The sequence below is a fragment of the Mycteria americana genome, chromosome 1 (assembly GCF_035582795.1).
Source record: "Mycteria americana isolate JAX WOST 10 ecotype Jacksonville Zoo and Gardens chromosome 1, USCA_MyAme_1.0, whole genome shotgun sequence".
Lineage (NCBI taxonomy): Eukaryota > Metazoa > Chordata > Aves > Ciconiiformes > Ciconiidae > Mycteria > Mycteria americana.
In genome coordinates, this window is record NC_134365.1 from 84371479 (window position 1) to 84394225 (window position 22747).

Sequence of the window (22747 nt, forward strand, 5' to 3'; positions counted from 1 at the left end):
GGCTAAATACATATTATATCAAGACATACCACCTATTAGGGAAAAGGTGAACCAAGTTCAGTAACTGCATGAAAACAAGTCTTACCACTCTTTCACTTTAGTAGTTTGTTCCACCATCTTCTACTCTAACAGTCATTGCCTGATCCCAAACTTGCTGTTCTCCACACCAGCACTGCAAAGAAGGGAGGAGGTGGCGACCACTATAGCTGTATCTTTCACCTCTGTTTTTCTGTGCAGAGTTTTGCCCATATACCTACAAACAGAGAATACATAGCAAGGCTGCAAGAGGCTCAAATATTTAAATGTCCTGCCAAATATGGTATTGCAATTTCCATCCATAGCAATGACAGCTAATAAATACCACTTCTCTGCTAATCTCACCTGATGACACTCTCACATCTGAGGAAGGGGGTGAAGCAGGTGGATTCATCACTTTCTTCTTCAGTGCAGTGTTCCTAGAGGTGACCTTCCGCCTGCACTTCACACGCATCCTGAACCTTTCAGGAACAGAAATCAGTAATACTGAGCTCCATGGTCAGTTAACTGGAAGGAAGTGGGACATGCGCATAAATACTGTCTATGAGCACATCTAGATTAAGAAAAAGACAGAACAAAACAAAGCCAAGAGAGGTGTAAGTAGCATGGCAAGACATGGAAGAGTATGGAAACTGAAAATGCTGTGGAATTGCACTGATCAGGGAAGACACAGTCTTCCCTGAAAGCAAAGCTTTCATGAAAGCTTCCATGAAAAGTGAAGCGCACTTTGGACACATAGTCCCTCTGTCCCTCATATACTGAATAGCATGAAAAGATTCACCTTAGCTTTGTGACACCAGGACCCAGACAATTCCTCCCTTGGATCTGGATGTCTCCTGGTGATCTAGACACAACCTTTTAACATACAGCTCAAGCTATAGCTTGATACCAGGCAATGACATCAGTATCATGTTTATTTACCTCTTTTATGCACCAAAACTCAGAGCAACACCTGTCTTTGGAATAACCAGTATAAAAGGAGCTGTAAGAAACAACTCACAGACTACACTTAATGAATGGGCAGGAGGATCCTACTGATTCTTTAACACAGGCTTTCTTCCCTTCCCAATTTCCTTACTTAAACAGAGGTTAAAGCATGAAACTATGTGAAGTGGCTTAGAATAATGTTTCACAATAGGACATGTGCTAATTTAACAGGTCACTGCTGCCAAAAAGAGGAGATCGTATGTACTCATCCTATGTCCTCCCCTCTTCTTGCCACTTACCTTAAGACAGTTCTTGTTCCTATCCAACTACATGTGGAGTCAATTCAGCTGACCACATCTGGAAATTAACTCAGAAAAAGCAAGGTGTTTCTTTACCTGTGTTAGCAAGCTGCATGAGTTTATAGTGCAATCAGATGAGTGATAGAGAAGGAGCAATGGGGGAAGAGAGAGAACTACATGCAGGTGGCTAGAAAGGGAGTGAGACAAATACAGGCTGGGCGGAGAATGGATTGAGAGCAGCCCTGAGGAGAAGGACTTGGGGATGTTGGTTGATGAGAAGCTCAACATGACCCAGCAATGTGCGCTCGCAGCCCAGAAAGCCAACTGTATCCTGGGCTGCATCAAAAGAAGCATGGCCAGCAGGACAAGGGAGGTGACTCTCCCTCTCTACTCCGCTCTCGTGAGACCCTACCTGGAGTACTGCGTTCAGCTCTGGGGCCCCCAACATAAGAAGGACATGGACCTGTTGGAGCAAGTCCAGAGGAGGACCACAAAGATGATCAAAGGGCTGGAGCACCTCTTCTATGAAGACAGGCTGAGAGAGTTGGGGTTGTTCAGCATGGAGAAAAGAAGGCTTCAGGGAGATCTTATAGCAGCCTTCCAGTACCTGAAGGGGACCTACGAGAAAGCTGGAGAGGGACTTTCTACAAGGGCATGTAGTGATAGGACAAGGGGTAATGGCTTTAGACTGAGAGAGGGTAGATTTAGATTAGATATAAGGAAGAAATTCTTTACTATGAGGGTGATGAGACACTGGAACAGGTTGCCCAGAGAATTTGTGGATGCCCCATCCCTGGAAGTGTTCAAGGCCAGGTTGGATGGGGCTTTGAGCAACGTGGTCTAGTGGAAAGTGTCCCTGCCTATGGCAGCGGGGTTGGAACTAGATGATCTTTAAGTCCCTTGCAACCCAAACCATTCTATGATTCTATGATTCTGGTGACCCTGAGTTGGCACTTTGACTCACACCTATCACAGAACCATACCCTGCAGCTCTGATTATATGTTCTAGGTAGTGCTCCTTATGAAAGCTTAAACAGTTCTCCACCCTCACCATTCTCCTCACTGCATGGTCATGCCCTTGTGTCATAAGCACTACTTATTTTCCAGCCTGACTCAAATCAGGGAACCAAAACTGCTGAAACAGGGCAAGTTATTTTTCCACCTACCTCACTTCTATTTTCAGCTGTAGCACCATGTGGCCAAGTATACAGCAAGGCCAGTTCATTGGGGAGGACACTATGGAAGTGCAAATAAGAGGAAGATGACCCTGGGGCTCTACAGCCAGCACTGCTATAGACCCAAAGGCCTAAAAGCTCTATCCACCCTTGCAGAACTGATTTCTAACGTTGTAATGAGATCACAGTCCTGACAGTGCCAGTGACTCACAAAATCATCCCATGGAAGACAAGATCCTCTGGCTATTGCCAACAAAATTAAGCAAGGAAGTCTATGGTAAAGGTACAGGTTCAAGCCTACTGGGAGTTTACCAAACTGGAACAACTGAAGTCACACATGAACCTAACTAGGAAATGATGGAAAGAATTTTTGGTTCAACTGCCGTTTTTACAGAAATTGAATGTGTTACGAGTACACAACAAAATTGACCACAAGCCTTCAAAGTACTACAGAGTCATCTAAGTCACAGGGTCCTCTGGAGGTCTCTGGTCCAGCCTTCTGCTCAAAGCAGGTCCAGTTAGAGCAGTTTGCTCAGGGTCACATCCAGTCAAGTTTTCAGTATGTCCAAGGATGGACACTCCACAACCTTTTTGGGCATCTGTTCCTTATTATCTTCATGGTAAAACATTTTTCCCCTTTTATTAAGCTGGAATTTCCCATGTTGCAACTTGTGTCCATTGCCTGTTGTCCTTTAACTGTGCACCTTCGAGAAAAGTCCAACTCCTGTCTTCTCCACATTCTCCTGTTACCTAGTTTTAGACAGCCTTCCCAAGTCTGAGGGAACCCAGGTCCCAAAGCCTCTCCCTGTACGCCATGTGTTTCAGCCCTCTACCTCTCCACTAGGCTCACTCCAGCATGCCAGCTTCTCTCTTATTCTGGGGCATCCCAAACTGATCACAGTACTCCTGATGTGGTCTCACAGGTGTTGACTAAAGGGGAGCCATCACCTCCCTCAGCTGGATGGCTATATTCTGCTAATGCAGCCCAGTATGTGGTTGGCCTTTTTAGGTGCATGGGCAGTCTGGTGACTCAGCTTCAGGAGTCTTGAGTCAGAAGAAACAACTACCTGTTTCAGGTTGAGTCCTCTGGAGTCCTTAGTGATCCAATGTGTGTCGTCAAAGGAGCTAACAGCAGAGAGGGCAAAGGGATTTTCAGTCAGGACAGTCAGACAAGTAGACCACAGCCACCAAACACCTGAGATGATCAGATATTAAAGAGGTGGGGAAATACCCATTATAATGTTAATTTCTCCAAGAAGGATTGGGAAGGCTTCTGTTATTGTCTCCTCCTCTACCCAAGGGCTATCTAAAATACCTGTCTTTGCTCATCCTTGCATGTCTAAGACCATGATTAGTTACTACAATAAATGCAGACTGAGGGTATTCTGTAAAACTAATTTGTAAATCAAAAAGCTCCCTGTCCATACCATTAATTTATTCAATACACATTACAGGGTAACTTTCTCCCAAAACATTTTGTGCCACCCAGCTATAACTGCATAGGAGAGCACAAAGTGCTCCTGCAGCCTTAACTTCCCCTGGTCTCAGCCAGACCCAGCAAACTGAGTGCTGTGCAGGAAGCCATTACTGGGAACTGAGAAGCGACCCAGGAGGCCACACCAGCCCCACCCATGTTGGAGCATACCTTTCTCAGGCACCCAAAGCCATACAGGAACAAGGTCCTGAACCGTAAGTGTGCATCTCTGCAACACCTTACATAAACTACAGAGCTCCATTCAGTGTGGTTTTGCACATTTCTGGTTTGATGGGGTTTGGTGGTTTCCCCAACAAAGAAGCCAAGGTACACCAAAGTCAACCCTGATCCCCCCAGCCCCCCCCTCCCCCCCTGCCCCAAGGATTACAGCAGCAGGTCCTCCCTGGCATGCAGGCAGCTGCAACTCTGCACGTGCTGCCTGCTGCTCCAGGCTCTCTGCTGCACAGCCAGTCAGTCCCACTTCCCAAACACCTCCTGTGCTACAAGAGGGGAGCTCTGGGATCTGGGGCTGCAAACAGCGGAGGCAGGGACGAGTTTCCCTCCTCCTACATAACAGGCTGCAGGGAAATTGCTAAAAGCAGGAGCAAACCCCATGAGCACGCTGCAGGCAAAGGCGGTCCCAGGGCTGGGGAAAGCAAATGCGGTGCGTGGTGTCTCTCGTAAAGTAGGCAAAGCTCTGCTTCCCAAATTAAAACTAGTCCCTCTGCAGGGGAGTCAGACCCCTAGACAGATACCTTCGGTCTGGTCAGATCATGGTTGTTATAATGTCATATTTATCATGCAGATTTTGAGATACCACAGACTTTTCTTTATAGTTTCAGTAACTTCTGACATAACTCTAAGCTGAAATACCTCTAAGCCTGTGGGTGTGCGGAGATCATGACCGTGAGTTCACAGGAGTCCGTAATGCACAAGGACGTGGAGGCTTTTATCCTCTAAATTTCTCTGCTTTATTACAGATTACCACAAATACCACACAAATCACCACTAGCAAGTAAACAACCACAAAAAAACACCCCTAGTAAGTATACTTATGGTTAATAAAGCGAATATATATATATATCAAGCTATTATTGCAAATTACTACCAGCAATCAATAATACAGTATCAATCAATAGCATAGCAACTATCAATTGTATAGCAACAATCAATATTACAGCAACAATCAGTAACAGCAACAACTGCACTCCAAGAACTATGCAGCGCATACTGCTAGAATAGTGTGAGAGCTACCTTCATGGCCAAGCTCTGAATACCAGCTCCTCAAAATCTCTTTGAAGGTATGTCTTCACAGTGGCAGAAAAGAACATTTTGCCTCATGCATGAGCCCTAATGTAACTGGAAAGTGACATTTACAGTGGCAATTCCACAGTTGTTTGGTACTGGAAATGTATTATAGGTTCACTCCTCATTAAGAAATGTTGTGTCAGAACTTCTTAGAAATGACCCAAAAATTGCAGCAGCATAGTTCAGTGTTGCCAGGGTAAAAGGCACAGGCACTGCATTTCAAAATTTTTACAAACTGTACAGTATTGGCATTTAATGTCAACAATGACAGTATTTTCTCTGTAGCTTTACGCATGGAATCTCTTGCTCTAGTTTTAAACCTGACTGATGCTCATTTGGGATGGGAAGTGTCAGCAACTCCCTCCATGCTGGGGATTGCTGGCACTCAAATGCCTCATGCAACAGGTAGGGGGGCAAGCCCCACATCTCTATGTTGCAGATCAACCTTTCCCCGACCACTGTCCAGAATATAACATCTTCTGGCAGAGCCTTCTGCTGCTTCAGGGAGGCTTTTCAAAGCTGATGATAGCTTCTAGTTTGGTGCAGAGTGCTGCACTGAAATGGCAAAGTGTTAGAAAAGAGGAAAACTCAAAGCCATGTAGGTCTTCGAAGAAGAAGCCAGCACAGAGTGCTGTTTGGAGCAAATGTAGTTGTGAACATCAGCACTTAAGAAGAGATTATGCTGAGCAGCTCTGCAAGTGATGAAGACATGGGTCACTTGTGCTAGGAGCTGGCTTGTCCCTTCTGGTCCCTGGCAGAAAATGGAGTCGTTCATTACCATTGGCACTTGGAAATCTGTGCAGAAATGACTATGGCTCTAAGCTCCTCCTGACCTGGACAAGCTGCCCTTCTATCAGGAGGAAGGCTGTTGTGGGATCCTGACAAAAAGGGGGCCTCTTTCTGTTCTCTCACTCTATTATGTCTCTGGGGGAGCATCCATGGACAATGTCTGCTGCTCTCAGGGTGCTTTCAAGGACAAAAAGGTGCAGTGAGGGGTGCTGTGCTTGGTGTTCTCCTCTAGTTCCTTATTTTTAACCCTCTAGTCCTTGCCCTCACTTTGGTTTTGTCCTTTTCTGCAATCAATTGTTTCCTCTCCATGTTCTCTTTTTTTCTTGCTCCCATGCCATTTTTGAGGCAGGAGGCAGCATTTATCTTTGTTATGGATGGAAAAACCACCCCTACGGATGGAAATAAACAGTAGAGATAGTGGCCAGGAAATGAAGAAGGACTGGACCCCCACACTTTCTGCAATTCAGTAGGTGGGATATGCCGAGTGCTGCAGTAGCAGGAGCATGCACTCCTGCTCCTAGAGAGCTCATTTCCTGCTACGTACCATCCTCCCTGCATGAGCAGAAGCAGAAGCAGGAGAGCTACCGTCACCACCACGACCTTACTACAACCACAGGAACTGCTGCGCTAGTGCCGCAACCCATGCCTCCATCACCATTTGCACCTTCATGGTGATCTCCCTGCCACCCCACACAGTGGGAGTCATGGACCACAACTACACACTATCACCTTGGCCCACATGTCACCTACAGAGTGGCGAGCTGCTGCCGCTTTCCATCATACCCCACGGCACATCCCACAAACACTGACACTCAAAGAAGGAAGGACAAAGTGGAGTCTCCTCCAAGCACATGCTCCACACTGCTCCTGTGCCTTGCCCCTCTCTCTACTCTTCCTTTTTAGCTAAGAAGACAGGAAACCAAAAAAGGTATTACTCTGTCCTTACAGTGAAGAGGTACTATTTTGTACTAGGCAGTTGATTGGCAAACATTTATTGTTTCTCTCATAGATCTTACAGCGTAGTATTTATCTCAGTAGCTTTTCTTCTGCAGACCATAAAGATATATGCGATGCAGTTGGCTACACTGGCTGCAGAGGAGATAGAGAAAAGGCTGGTGTTAACTCCACCCTCGCTGGAGAACAGGCTTTCAGACTGCACTGTACTGATATTTCTGTGCATCTGAGAGTGCTGCATTTAAAGAAATCATCCGTATTCCGGTATAGTTTGCTTTCTACAACATTCTCTCTTGCTCTAGGTCGGTAGGTGAGAAAGAGATGGAAGAACAATTTGTTGTCATTTAGTTGCATTTCTTACTTGCCCTCTAACAGTTCTGTTCAATATATGTATCAATGATCTGGATGCAGGAGTTGAATGCACCATTAGCAAATTTGCTGATGATACCAAACTGGGAGGTGCTGTTGACTCTCTTGAGGGACAAGAGGCCTTGCAGAGGGATCTGGATAGATTGGAGCATTGGGCTATGATTAATGGGATTAAATTTAAAAAGTCAAAATGCCAGATTCTGCACCTAGGACAGAGTAAAGCCAGGCACAAGTATAAATTGGGAGAGGAGTGGCTGGAGAGCAGCCCTGCAGAAAGGGACCTGGGGTGCTGGTTGACAGCAGGCTCAATACGAGTCAGCAGTGTGCCCTGGCAGCCAAGAGGGCAAACCACATCCTGGGGTGCATCAAACACAGCATAACCAGCCGGTCAAAAGAGGTGATTGTTCTGCTGTATTCAGCATTGGTGTGGCCTCACCTTGAGTACTATGTGCAGTTCTGGGCCCCACAATTTAAGAAGGATGTTAAGGCACTTGAATGCATCCAGAGGAGGGCAACACAGCTGGTGAAAGGGCTGGAAGGCATGTCCTGTGAGGAGTGGCCAAGGACTCTGGGTTTGTCTAGTTTGGAGAAAAGGAGGCTGAGGGGCGACCTCATTGCTCTCTACAGCTTCCTGAGGAGGGGAAGTGGAGAGGGAGGTGCTGAGCTCTTCTCCCTGGTATCCAGTGATAGGACGCGTGGGAATGGCTCAAAGCTGCGTCAGCGGAGGTTCAGACTTGACATTAGGAAACATTTCTTTACCGAGAGGGTGGTCAAACACTGGAACAGGCTTCCTAGAGAGGCGGTCGATGCCCCCTCCCTGTCAGTGTTTAAGAGGCATTAGGACAATGCCCTTAATAGCATGCTTTAGCTTTTGGTCAGTACTGAAGTGCTCAGGCAGTTGGACGAGATGGTTGTTGTAGGTCCCTTCCAACTGAAATATTCTATTCTAACATAGTCTCTTGGATTGCTTTAGAATACTCAAAAAAATTAAGGACACAAGAAATGAAAGCATCTCAGAAAATCATTTGTCTTTGTTGGCCTCATTCTTGCATTAAAATCAGGGAAGTGTTTGTTTAACATCCCAAACCAAGAACTTTAAATATCATTAAAATACATTCTTATATTAAGAGAGGAAGAAGTATCCAAATGACTTGAAGACTGTGAGGTTACAGTCCTTCAATAGCAAATCTACTTTGAGCAACTTGTTCTACAGTTTCCTTTTCATTCAGACATCTGTTTATTGAAATTTATCTCGTGACAGGAAGGATGACACACAAGACCATGTCTTCTCCTTTCTTTCTCCTGCCTATAGATTCCCTATGTAGTCATGGGGACTGCAGCCCTCTGCACATTGATTCGCACCTGTAAAATGTGGATAACAATCACTTCTCTCTCTGGCCTTATGCAAACTTTTTCTATTTAGACTGCAAGCTCTTCCTGGCAGAGATAATAATTTTCCTGTTGCTCTAGTATTTATCATACAAAATCTTGCTTAGGACATCAACGTGAAGGAAACAGATATTCTAGTTTTATAGCTATGTCTGGTTTCCAAAGAACTGGCAACATTTTTTCCCCACCTCATCAGCCACCCTTGAACAGAAGTATTTTAAATGGAAATAGGTCAAATAGTACTGATATATGCAATGCACACCAATTATTTTTCCCCATCTCACTCTGATTTTGAATACTTATGTAATAAGGATTACTTTCAGTTCCATAATATGCCTAACCCACCACCAGACCAAATTTACTTATGTTGCTAAAACATTTAATATTAATATTGATTTAATATTCCCTAGGGTGAAGAAGAGAGTACTGACACAGCAAAATTTTCAGGCTACCCTGGATTATTTAGGTGATCAAGGACTTCAGCAGACAGTGAAGAAATGCAGGTGCCTCACCAACACATGTGAATTGACCTTACAATGACAAGTGACATTTTATGTCAAAAAAAAAAGAAGTTAATTCACTATTTATTGCACATGGAAGAAAATCCATATGGTTCTAAACGATAAATGTTTCATTGCAAGAAAAGGACTTTGCTGCCAGATGGACATTTCAGTGATGATGTACTACCAGTGTAGATCTGCTGTCAAAACAGCAGGCAGGCTTATAGGACGTATAAAGAATATGGTGAAGGATAGCACTGACAATATTAAAATGCTCATATAAACCAATGGCATATTGGTTTCCTTTTTAGCACATACTCGTCATACGATGAGATGGCCTGATCCCTCTGCAGACCCATTAGCCCATGCAGGTCTCTTACTGCACTTCTCATACAACATCCTTCCCTTGCTTTGGTCCACCAAGGAGGACAGCACTTCTTGCTACAGTACCTTCCAGCACTACAGCAGGCAATGCTGGGAAGAAAAGCTGTTAAACTGATACAGATTAGGAAAGAAACCTTTTTGAGCAGACCAAATGTTATTCATGCCTTTGATGGAAAGTGCTCGGCTCCACCAGCTGCAGCCGTGAGACAACTGCACAGGATGCTGAACAGGAAACTCAGTCGAGTAGCTCTGTCAAACCCTTGTCAGGACGACTCACCACTTCAAAAGTCACAGGTGATCGCTGCGCACGCTTCTTTCGTCTCCTCTTTGGTTGAGAATGGACCTATCAGTAGAAGCAATGGAGGGCTCTGCCTGATGAGGTAGCTGCATGGTCTCATTTCAGTTCTGGCCTCTACGAGCTTCCTGGTGCAGACATTTTGGGGAGAAACTTCTGATGCCTGCTACCGATACGGGGGACACGATGACACAAAACTCAACTGGCAAAATCTATGATTGGACTTTTTTGAACCTTTTTTGGTTTGTAACTGCAAAGGCTTCAAATGGTGAGTGACTTTTCGAGGTGTTAAATGTGATGTTTGCTCTATGGTGAATCACATATTATCTATAAAGAAATTCTGCACTTTTCTAAAGATAACATTTACAGGAAGTACAGCTACTAATTGTTATTGATTATCATATTGAACCAGACCATCAGGTTCTGTAGATAAAGCCAAATAAGCTTCTTTGTATCATCTGAGCTTTCTACCCTAATCTCCCTGTCATGCTTATTTGTATATTTTTATCTATTTTATTCAGCTTACTAGTGTTAATTGTTTTCATGTCATTATAATGCTGTGGTGCTTTCTCTTCCATACTCCAACCTTCCCTGCTTATTTCTGTCCTCCCCCAGTGTGAAGACTGTCAGTTCTTGAAGATGGGGACTATGTCTTCTACTACATCATAACAAAGCACAAGTGCTATAAACAAGTAAATAACAATCCTAGTGAATACTAGCCTCACCAAAAATAAAATACAGCTGATAACATAGCTGGATTCCTTGCTCTTGTGCCTCCTATTCCAAAACATTCCAAAATAATGTTTTGCAAGACTTCTGCAGTGGGATGACTGAGCTTTTTTGGTGTAAAAGACCTAGTTTTCTGACATATGCAGCATTCTCAACCCGGCACTTCATAAAATGCTTAGTGGTCCTCAAATGCTAACTTCTGCAGTAAATACAATCTGCTAATACCTCTGTTAAATACTTTCTAAAGGAGACTAACTTAAATGCTCAAAACTACTAAGCACGCATGATGTCCCATAAGCTGTTCAATGTTATTTCTGCTACATTCATCCTTCATCTTTTTCTTTCATTTTATTGTCTAAAGCATGGGTATTTCCCATATTGTTTTTACTCATCTGTCTATTTTCATGTTATACAACAGAAATGTTCACAACTTAAAGATAAGCAAATGCATTTGTCTTTCCAGTCTAACGATTTCACTTTGAGAATTGCAGGAACCTCTCAGTATCATCCTGAAAATACATCACCTCAAAAAGCAATAGGCACTAAAATAGCAAAAATTTTGTAACTATTGAGAAAGAAATGTATTTTTGTTCAGCTGAACAGGGGACTAATCAAAAATATACTTCAGGAATAGTAAGCAAAAAGCAAATCTTTCAGTACCTTCCTCCTTCTTATTTTCTGACAGGATTCTTGTGGTACAGAGGCATACTGAGATCAGGAGGCTTTGGGGGAGTACAATTGAAACACTACAAATAAGCTGTGCTTTTTGCTGCATGAGAGGTACCTATCTATGGATCAGTGGAGGGTTACTAGCTTTAAAACATATAAAAAGGAACACAATGCACTGTAACATTATTCAGCTCCTTTTCTAATAAATGGATTGGCCCACTTCAGTCGGACCTTAAGAAACTAACACTTGTCTGATATATGTAGACTTTACTAGAGTTTCCAAAGCACCCCAAAATATCAGAAGTTAATCTTGTTTGGGGTACAAATGCCTCAAGGTCTGACTGAAGATTTTGAACTCACTAATGGCTCTTCCATTGACGGGGGAGGGAGACAGAGATGGACTGACAAGTCAACCAAGAGCAGGGTAAATTAGTCCACCCCAGTCTGTGCAATCACAGCGAGACTGTTGCTAGCACGGGAGCTGTTTAGTGGCAGTTGAACTCAGGCATCTCTGCAGTACGCTGCCATGACCACAGCGGAGATGTTTCCTACATATATCCTCTACCTCTAAATTTCTGACATGCAGTGATTTCTCTTTGCATAACTTGAACGCAGTTCTTCAGAAAAGTTAGAGGTAGCATGTTAGTGGGTGATAAAAGGTAACAAAGATGATTTGTGGTAGCAGTGAGAAGGGGGTGGCATCACAGAATCCAACTGTAACTTTTTGAGTCAATTCCATTGGACTCCTAGTATTGCAGGGGCCATTTTTTTTTCCAGAGAAAACAATTTCTTTTGGAAAATGCCATGCTTTTTACTTAGAATGTTTGCATTTTCTCCCTACATCATGGCAATGTTTTAAAGTCATTTTTGAGTGATTCATTTTGGAAGGTATTTTTGTCTTTTACCTGTTTCCTTTAAGAAATTCCTATCTTCTTTTTCAATCTTCATCTTATAAAATGTGGGAACATTTCATGGAACCAAATACGCAGATAAAAAAATAAATACATGGCCCTTGCAGTGCCTTATGGGAGACATTTTTTTTTCTGCAAATATAAACATTTGGCTTTCCCAAACAGCTGTCCTCAGCACCCCAGCAGCCTCCGGTGATGTCCATAGGAGTTACCTGTGCAGAGGGATTTGCAGACTTACCTTTGCAGAGGCCCAAGCTGGTAAGGCACAAGAAAGGAGAGCCAACAGCTGAGCATGGGTTGGACAAGTGTCCCTCTTGCACTCAGTCTATACACCGCGTTCTGCTCTGGTACGAGGATGAACAAGGTCCTCCAAGATCAGCCTGAACACTCGGTGCAAATGCTCAACTAGTCTATTGGTATGTCGGCGGCAGCCCTCCCTCACTGAGGCATTAAGCTCAGGTGGTGGGAGCCTGCCAAGTCACACATCCTCGATAGCAGCAGCAGCCTCCTTACTCTTCAGTCTGGAGGTGTCTTAGCCAAACTGATCTGGGAAAGTAAAGGTCAAGTGTCTTGCTTATAAGCATGTGGGGTTATAACTATAGGAGTTTTGGAGCATCAGCTGATTCACAACTGAAGATGTTACAGGTTCTCAGGTTTTTTTGTCAGCCTGGAGAAGAGCTGGCAACTGTCAAAAGTGTGTTATGTATTAGTGGGTGACTAAGCATGAAAAGAGTACCCATGAACGCTCTGCGGTTATAAGCCACAGTAAGTTATTTTTGACCTCAGTAACAGGCAGGTCTGAATGGCAAGAGAGCGAGCCACTTCTTCAGAGTGAATAAATGCTGAATAACCTGTTCTTAGAATAATAGCTGTGCATACATTCATATTCCACTATCGCCTTGTATGCAAAATCTGCTCTATGTGAAACAGGTATTGAACATCCCTGCTGTCCTAATTCCACACCCCACTGTCATTCTCTACCCCTCTGGGTTCAGGTCTCCCAAAACCACTTAAAGTGTCTACAGCTTGTGCTGTCTGGACCCATTACCTATTCCCTCTCCCTTTCTCCCTCTCCTGGGAATCTTCAGTTCCCTAACTTCCCTGAAGCCACCGTCCTTTAAGCCTTGTTCCCACATATCTTTTGGATTCTTCTTCACCCTTTTGCCTTTTTGTTTCTTCTCGAGTGTCCCCCCAGGCATGCGGGCCTGTCCAGCTCTCCCAGTCCACTGCTTAAATGAGCATCTACTTCAGACAAAGGCTAAAATCAACTGCAAGTCAATTTGTATTTATGGAAGTATAAAGTTTATATGGCTTTTCATTAACTGTAAATATAAACACCTGGAGATAATTTTCAGCAACTGACTACTGCTCAAAATCCTTGATAATCAAAGTAATTGGAGACTGCAATGAAAGCATAAAGTGTAGCCCTCCATTCTCATGATTTTCTATTTAAGCTTTTCTCCTCAGATGCAGATGCCTGTCTTGGATAAACCATCACTGAATTCCTCGTCAGCCTCACACAGAACCCGCACATTGACTTGAAGAGAGCCGTGTTCCTCTGGCTATTTGAATATGCAACACAGCCAAGATCTGTTGTAAGTAAACCAGCTATTGTGCATAACACACCAGATGACATGTCTGTACTGTGTGCCAGCCCTCCTGATACGCATGGCCCTGGCTCACAAGCAATGCTACAACTTCTGATACACCTTCATCCCCACAGCTGCCAAGCCAGAATCAGCAGGCTTTACGCTTTCCTGGGTGAGGCACATCACTGGCCAGGTTTTCCAAAGAGATCACGTTTTAAGCAGTCAGCATTTAAGTACAAAGGCAGCAAGAGCCTTCTGCCTTTGTTAGGTCCCTCCCAAGCCCCGAAAGCTGCTGATGCCAGAGAATCACAAGCGAGACCTGGTGGGAGCCAAGTTCTTCTTAAGCTATTGCCCATTTCCTTTTTCTGTCACAAAGCAGTACGGTCAGCACCGAGCCCACACACCGCGAAGATCCCCCCCGGCGGGTCCGGCCCCTCCCCGCGCCCCTCCGCTGCCGGGGCCGGGGCCGGAGCCGATGCCGGGGGAAGCGGACCCCGGCCGCCGGCCCCCGCCTGCCCCCACCCCGAGGCCGGGCGCTCCGGCAGTTCCGGCCCCGTGATCTCCCCACCCGGCGGGGCAGCCGCTCCGCACCCATGGGGCGCCGAGGGGGCGGCGGCGGCGGCGGCGGCGACCGCAGCGGCTCCCCGGAGCGGGTGACCGGGTCCCGCAAAGGTGAAGGGGCAAAGGGAGAGGGGCAGGGGCGGGACGTCGCGGGGGCTCCCGTGGCCGCAGCCGGGCGGGGAGCCCGGAGACCCTGCCGGAGAGAGGGTCCGAGAGCGGGCGCGCCGTCGGGGGGTGAGCCGCCCTGCAGCCCCCGGCCCCGGGGCAGGGACGCCGCCCGCTCCGCCCGGCCCGGGAGCGGAGCCGTGGGACTGGGCGCGGCGGCTGTTTCCCCGCGGCGTCCCGGGAGCCGCCGGGCCGCTGGAAAACCCCCTGGCTGGGGCACGCCTCCGGGTGTCCGCCCGGCGTGGAGGGGCCGATCCGGTGGAGGTCTCACCCGAGAAATGCCCCGCGAGGTGCCGGGCATCGTGTGGATTGCGGCGTGCGTGGGGCCGGCTGGGAATCAGCCCCGTGCCAGCGTCCCGTGGGGCTCACGCTGTGCGTGGAGGCTAGATAACCCCACCCGTGTGCTCTGGCGTTTCACACAGCTCGGAGGCTGCCCGGGCAGACCCCTGTGCTGGCGGCAGAGTGACCCCCAGAGAGAGGGGACGCTCCCTTTGCAGCCTTTCAGGGGCAGCTCGTCCCTCCCTGCTGCCTGCGGAGTTTGACCCGAGACACGGCGGTGGTAAGTCGGTGGGTCCTTCCCACCTCCAAACCCCCAGTGAGCTCGCTGCTGGCTCCTGGAAGGGAGATGGGAAGAAAAGGAGACTTTGAAAAGGTGTCACTGTGGGGTAAGGCTGCATGTTCCTCAGGAGTTTGGGCTCCGGAGCTGATGACTTGTCTCATTTCTTGTATCCGTGCCATGTTTAGGCATCAGATCAACCACAAACTTACTGTCTTCACCCTCCTTTGTTCCATGCTCGTTTCTTTCTTTTTCGATCACTTTGGAGTGTCGAGCACTACCTCACTATTAGGTTAAGTTCTGGATGATGTAACTAAAATTCAGAGTAATTCACAGTTCTTGTTAGATAAGTAGCTTTGTGATGACGAGCTGAATGTCACAGATTGCCTAGTCTTCAGCTCTGCTCCCAGCCTGCTCTCCATAGAGAGCAACTTTTTTTGGAACAGCTTCATGGCACCTGGGCTCTACTTCCCTTTCAGCTGTTTTTATTTTAAATTCGTGACATTTCTTTTTTTCAGGTCTATTCTCAAATCTCTGGTTATGGCGAGGTGTTGCTGGAGTCCTTGCTGCTGCTGTCATTTTGATTTTGTGTATTCAGTTTGGTAAGTGTGTAAATAATTTAAAAAGAAAATATGATTAGCCTTAAAAATTACCAGATAAAATAGATGTTCTGGTCAGAAGTCCCTCAAAACCTCAAAAGGTTTATTCAGAACTTACCTTATCTCAAAGTTAAATAGATGTCTCATGACATAGTGTTTAAAATTGCTGTCAAGTGCTGGAGAAATTACTCCACTAGTTGCAGTGGCTCAGTTTAGTCTTAGTGTACTTCTGGCATTCAAGTTTATAACCTTACTGTTGGTCTTAATCCAAGTTCAAGAAAACAAATAACAAGTGGAAGATTGTTCTTTGCAACCAATCTGTAGTCCTTCAAAAAATGACACTATAATAAACAAAGCTATTAATTCAGCTGCAAGGAAGGAACACTTGCAAAAACTATAGTTGTCAGAAATATTTAAGTTGTAGAAGAGTCCTTGGAGGATACATTCTTATCACCTTCTCAGCTACTTCTACCAACCTGCCCCTGATCATCGCCTTAAAGGTATGTCAGGAACCATAATTTACAATAGTTTACACTAATTATTTCTGCTGGGCAGAAGTAATAATGCCATGGTTAGACTTAGATAATTTTAGATGATGCAGTCAGAAAGCAAGCTAAAAAGCTCCAGAAACCTTTTCCAGTTGGAAGAAATAGGTAGATTGTTTTTTGTCTTTTCGCAGTAAACCGTTCTTCGGCCAAAGATTTTCCTGCCTGTCCTTCCCTGGAACTCTGTCCATCAGGTTGGCTGTATTTCCAGAGGAAATGCTACTACCTCTCAGAGAATGAAGCCAACTGGAACTCCAGTCAGAGCCTCTGCTCTTTGCACAATGCTTCCCTCCTGGTGATCGAAAATCATCAGGAACTGGTAAGGGAACAAATGGGGGTTCTGGTTTCACCCATCTCACTTCTAGGGAGCTGCACAATGAACTGGTGTGTTCCTCCAGCCTCTTAAGCTGAGTGGTTTGAAAGCTGATGTAAAGACCATGACAAAGCTTGCAGAAAGCTGTGTGCCTCCTCTCCCTGCAAACAGCAAACATCAGTTTTAGCAGTTGATGTTTTAGAAAATGCCCAAGTCTTACTGGAGTTAAATTAGATGCTGCTCACAGCCATAGATACTCACATTGAAGGCAACTATCAGAGTAAGCACTGTTGTGTCTCATTTATCTTTAATTAGACAAATGTTCTCTCTTAGCAAGATAGGTTAATGACAACTAAGTTGGTAGATATGTTACTTTTGACCTTTGGAGTTAGGAGATAGTTATCCTAATCACAGCCTGGAGCATGTTTTTCTGTATTATGCAGCAATGTTAGGAAAGATTCCACCTAGCACAGAGACCTAGGAGAATATATTCTTCCATATCTGTTACCGACCTTGATAGCAGACCTTGATATTTTAAAACAGCCTCTCTCTAGGTCAGTCAACCCTATCACAGACACCAGTATAATGGGTGTACTGGGTGCAGATGTCAATCTTGTTGCATACACTGTGGCGAGGATCTTCCTTTAATAATTTCTGAAATATCCTCCACAAATCCTTGCTAGCTGATAATAAAAAGTCAATATGATGAAGACACATCAGTGATGGAGAAATGCATTAGCTGCAAAGATGTTCATCGTTCTTTAGAAACTTTATTGTGGAGAGACAGTAAAATGATGCGTTTGCAGTTCCATAGCAGTTCTTAATACGCAGTAGTATACTTGTGTTCTCCTAGCTGGCATTTCTGTCACTACAATATCTGAGTGCCGCAGAGATCCTGTCTCAAAATTAATCCATTTGATTTCTGATCAAGTTGTAAGTTCTATTTCAGTTATGTGGATTGCACAAGATCCAGATGCTGCACTACTCTGTAGATTTAATCTTTAATATTGTTTCTTCTGGGAGAAAGGCAAGAGCTTTCTAGCCCTGGATCAAAGACTTTGTATTTTAATAACTGGTCTGAACATGCAAAACTTCTTTTCTCATATGGGTTTATTCCTACAGAGTTTCATGGTGAAGATAACAAAGCAAGACCCATGGATTGGACTCTATAAAAGAAATGAAGAGTTCTTTTGGGTAAATGGGAAAGCATTAGACAATAAACTGTAAGTCGATGTTGAAGGTTTTTGCTGGTGATACTAAATTATAGGGGAGTAAGAGAGGGTAACTGTTGCAGATACAGACAGTGACTTGAAAGAAATATCTGTAATGAAGTTGAAGGGATGACTCTGGAAAGAGCATGGAATACGAAAAAGATTTCACATAGCATTGTTAAAACTGTGACGGATGAAAGTTAGGCAATAAATTTGTAATGCCAGGTTTAGAAGCAACAGAAGACAGGAGCTCATGGTAACAGGCAGTATAACAAAGTGACAGTTAAACCAAGAGACCACCAAGATACCAAAGCAACAGGGAGAGGAATGGAAGTTACAATAACACAAATTCCTCGTTACAGAATATATTTTGCAAAAGTGCAAACCTGCATGCAACCTGTGTGAGGTTTATAGCAAAGATATTTGGGAGGCTTCTAAGAGACGTTGTCGTACTTCTTACGGCATCTGCCTACAAAAAAGGCTGCTGGAGGGAAACGTGAAGCTGTGAATTTATGTACCATGAGCTGCTCTGTGGTCATGGCCCTGTGCTCTGTCCCACCAGTGTTAGGTGTGGGGCCATTTGTTCCTCCCACCAACGGTTGTCCCATCTTCTCAGAGACTGCTGCTTCTCATCCTGGGGCAACTGCCGGCAGGAGTCGGTAGAATTACCAGTGACAGGAATAACCATTGAGATTTCACAAGTCTGAAATTAACTTAAGAGTATTTAAGTTTTCCACTTAAGTTTGTGACATCACTAGTGGTGCGTGACTGTATTCTGTTCATCCCCAAGACTTGAGGGCTTGATCTCATAAAGACCTCACGCATTTAATGTGGGATGTGAGCAGCACGTATGCACCCCAAGTTGAAAATTGCAGTCCTTCCCACTCTTGCTTATCCCCTGCCTTCAATACAAACATCCACTGAGGCTTTCATTTTCAGTGTTGAAGTTCTTTACTTTCTTAGACTTCTGCCTCTTTGCATGCCTCAAACTGCCCCTCCTGTCTTTAGAAGGGTGAACACCTTGAAGTCTAAGCTCAGTTGCTATTAGAGGCATGTTAATACTGGAGGGGACTTGTCCCGTGGCTTTTCCAGAGACTGTACTAGCTTGGTTGGTCTATTCACAGAACACTGTAACACTTTGTTTGAAAACACAGTTGGCAAAGGACACCCTTACCTATTACATAGGGACACCTACGGTGTGGAAACTGAGGTTCGCTTCCTGTTTTCCACCACCCCCTTAACCATAGTTCGGTTCTGAGAAAGAGGGAAATGAGAAAGGCATTTGTTTCACAGTTTCTGCTGAAACGTTTTTGCTGTGTAGAAGGATGTGGAAGTCAAAGGTGGAGCTAGTCTTGATAGCATAGCATCCTTGAGAAGGGTAAACCTGAATTCCACTCTCTGCTTTAAGGGCATATTTCACATTAAGTGACTGCTAGACAAGATGCAGGAGTACTGGAAGTCCTAGATTTTGTATTCTGGGGTCCAGGTCCCATGAAAAAAAGACAATCTTTGGGGCGTTCTCTTCAAAGCACAAACTATCATCTTCCTGCAATGCCTTGCCTGTGGTAAATCAGGCTTTGTACAAAGAGAACCAGTGATCCCCATAGTTCCCTTTGCTCTATTGCATTATTTGATTGTGGGTGTCAGAGTAATTGTGTCTTTCATTCTCCCTTACAGGATTGAAGTAAAAGGCTCTGGAAACTGTGCCTATCTTGAGCCAAAAGGAGTCTCGGCCTCTGGATGTTATTTAACCAGGAAGTGGGTCTGTAGCTTGAATATTAGCTTAGCACGATAAAGGTGGATGAAGCCACCACCCCTGACACTTAGTGCTCTGATATGATGTCTGCATGGGCTATGTCTATACTCTGGGACCTGCGAACACGTCTCAGCTCCTGCCTGGAGGTGAATGACATTTCTGGTAGCCAGAATTCTCCACCCATGGAGGAAGCCTCTGTTTTTTAACGATGTCATTTAAATGGCTTGCTTCAGCATCGTTTCCTTGTCCCATTTTTCTAGTTACTACTCAGCCTGTAATTTCCTTTCTTTGTGTCATCAGTATTTCTTCCATTAACTCTTCTCTTGTGGGATCCTAAGCAGCTGCTCTTTCTTTTCCTTTTTGGTGTGCAGTTGGAGGTAATAGTTCTGCTTTTCCCTCAGCCAAGCTCTGTGTGCAGGGGTGGGTTGTGAAGTGGGTCTGCCTGAAGGTCTGCTGGTGCCTCCCAGATACAGGGTGATGCAGAAATGAGCACTGTCGGTTTAGACAGGATCATTGCGGATTCCACTCTCCTGGTTTGATGGGGTGCATCTTGTGCGACTCTGCATTGCATTCAATGTTTTGTTTCTGTTATTTTACATTAATCTTGTTAAATTAGCTTGACAGTATTATCATTGGGATTTATGTAGCTGCACTGCACCTGCAGTTCTCCTTCCCACAAGACTTATCTTAGCAAAAAAAAGTCAGAATAGATAAGAGTATTTATTGACCTGAGGATCTGCACTGATGGGGAAAAAGAGTTTGAACTGAAAAAGTAATAGGCAAGCTGCAGGCATTAATGTTGTAAAGTTAGAAATAGTCATCAGTGTGAATAGGCAAAATCATGAGTAGAGAATAAGAGAATTATCAGCAAAGGACGTTTCTCTGTGGTTTCCTCGTGTCCTGTGCCTGTCGGAGCATGAGGCTTCCGAGCAAGTGGTACATTTCTGGATGGACAATCAGTGTTTTGTTCTGTGTGTGCGTGTTATTTTCAGCAGCAACACCCAGTGCTGTTGAATTGCTGTGAGCCTGAACACAATTAGGGCACAATCGTGCTGAACTACGTCACGCACGTCTAGCAGGTACCCTGAAGGTTAAAAGTGATGTTTGACCCAGAGGAAGCAAAGCAGCTTATTTTCCTGGAGGGACTATTCCTATAGGGTTTCTAGAGAAGGAAGAATGGGAAATTCACATGTATAGCAGGGAAAAATACTTCCCTGCTCGGAATAAAATCTGGAAAGTTGGTTTTCTTGTGATCTGGATGCTATAGAGAGGACTATGGACTCCGCGGGACTTCCTGAAGGAGCAAGTGGAGCCATTTTTGGAGTAGCCGCTAGAGCGCACTGTAGTTTCAGGGAAGAGGGATAATTGTGTCCTCATTTTTTAAGAATGTAAAATTGCACCATGTTTGACAAGTTATTTGGAGTGTTGTTGGCTCGTTGGGGTTTTTTTGTCCTATTTGTAATTATTTTTGCCTTCACTGTCTTTTTATGCAAATTTAATTACTGTCTATTTTTGTTCAGTGTCTTGTTTATGCCTTCATTATTTTCTGTGACAATAGGACTTTACTGTAACAGGACCGTGCAGTATGAATATTGTTAACAACTTGAGACTTTAAGATGTTTATTTATATATGATCATTAATTTTGCTGAACTACACTTTTTTAAATTGCTTATATTCTTTATAGGCAAAGTAACAGCACTCTACCGTATGAATAACCTAATAATCTATGTATTAATTTATATGTAACTAGTTGGGGGGGGTTATTCTGCAATGTTTTTAAATTAACTAGCTCTGAAGGATATGGTATGTGCAATAGTCCTGAAAAGGTAGTCAATAAATATCTTTACAGAGCCTCTGAATTACAGTGGTTTGTGTCTTAATATTGTGCCATTAAAAGTATTTTTCAGCTCAGGCACCATTTGGGGAAAAAAAATCACCAGACTGAAGCAAAATAATATTTTCAGGGTTTGAATATGAAAAGATCTTTAATCATAATGCTGGGGTTGACATGAGACAAGACATTTGACCCAAAAAAGAAGGCATTTCACTTTCTAACACATTTTCAGACTTCAAAATGTGTCAGAGTTTTAACAAAAGCCTTTAACTGAAATGCTGAAGTACTTCTCTGGAAATGCTGAAATGCGCATAGTGAAACACACACAGTACAGTAACTTTGGAGGGAAACATGGAATTTTCCACAGTTCACTCCTGCAAAATTTTCCAAGTATTTGCATTAGGGGCATATTAGAGGTACATTTCACAAATGTAGTAGCAATTGTAAGGGATAAGGAGTATTCACATACCATGTTGTGTCTTAGCCTTTCTTAATGAGCTGATTTACCTAAATGTTGCCTTTAACTACAAAATAACGTCGCTATTACATTTTTTTTCCATAAGTGTCATTTATGGATAGAGTCCAAAAATGGGAAATTTTGGTTCTTAAAGGAGGTTTCAAAGAAATTGTGAGCACAGTAGGTTATAATGAAAGCTCTTTTGTAATCTGACTCTTAATGGGTGCAATTAGTATCTTCTTTAGTATCCAAAGTTTGTCATGGTAAGAAATGACAAATTCTTACCATGGGCTGCAAATGCTTTACTCAGAGTGGGGCTTAATGAAGTACTTCACTTCAGTGGACTTTTTTTTTTCTTTTTTTTTAAATCGGTGGGATTACTCATTTAGTGACTGCTTAAAATGTAGGTAAAAGCTTCAGTAAGGCCCTGCAAAAACATGTTTAATTACATTAGTAATAGCGAGAATGCTCACATACTGGATGTTTCATGAATATTGTTAAAACGTAGACACCACAATCGATTTGAGAGAAGCCAGCTCAGGAGTTTTAAGTTTTTCTTGTTAAATTCAGCATGGCTTGAGAAACATTTGCCGTAAAAACAGCAATTCAACAGTTGTCTCCAATGCATGGAGAAGGGTATGCTTTAAGTACCCTGAAGTTACATTTTCTTAATGGGGAATATATCTATATCTATATAGAGATATATAAATGAAGTAGATATATATATATATAAAAAGAGAGAGAGAGAGAGAGATATCTTATTAATTTCAGACTGTTTCTTTGCCTTTGCTGCTCTGCCTAGAATAAAGAAACCAATCCTCTTCCCCACACATGCTGCACTGAGTTTGGGGGATTTTTTGTTGTTGTTTTAACATGAGAATAACAGCAGTATTTCAAATTAGTCTTTAGCTGCTGATGCTGCATTTTGTAGGGTAAATCTGTGTTGCTTTTT

The 22747-nt window shown here is 44.0% G+C and overlaps 1 protein-coding gene across 1 annotated transcript; it reads left to right on the plus strand.

Moving 5' to 3' along the window:
• The first annotated feature begins 6485 nt into the window (after positions 1–6485).
• LOC142404718 (C-type lectin domain family 2 member D-like) lies at positions 6486–21349 on the plus strand. Its single transcript, XM_075491751.1, has 6 exons — positions 6486–6679; positions 14174–14469; positions 15598–15681; positions 16358–16542; positions 17659–17759; positions 19425–21349. The coding sequence occupies exons 1-6, from the start codon at positions 6486–6488 to the stop codon at positions 19540–19542; spliced, it is 978 nt and encodes a 325-aa protein (XP_075347866.1). The 3' UTR covers positions 19543–21349.
• Positions 21350–22747: the final 1398 nt, after the last annotated feature.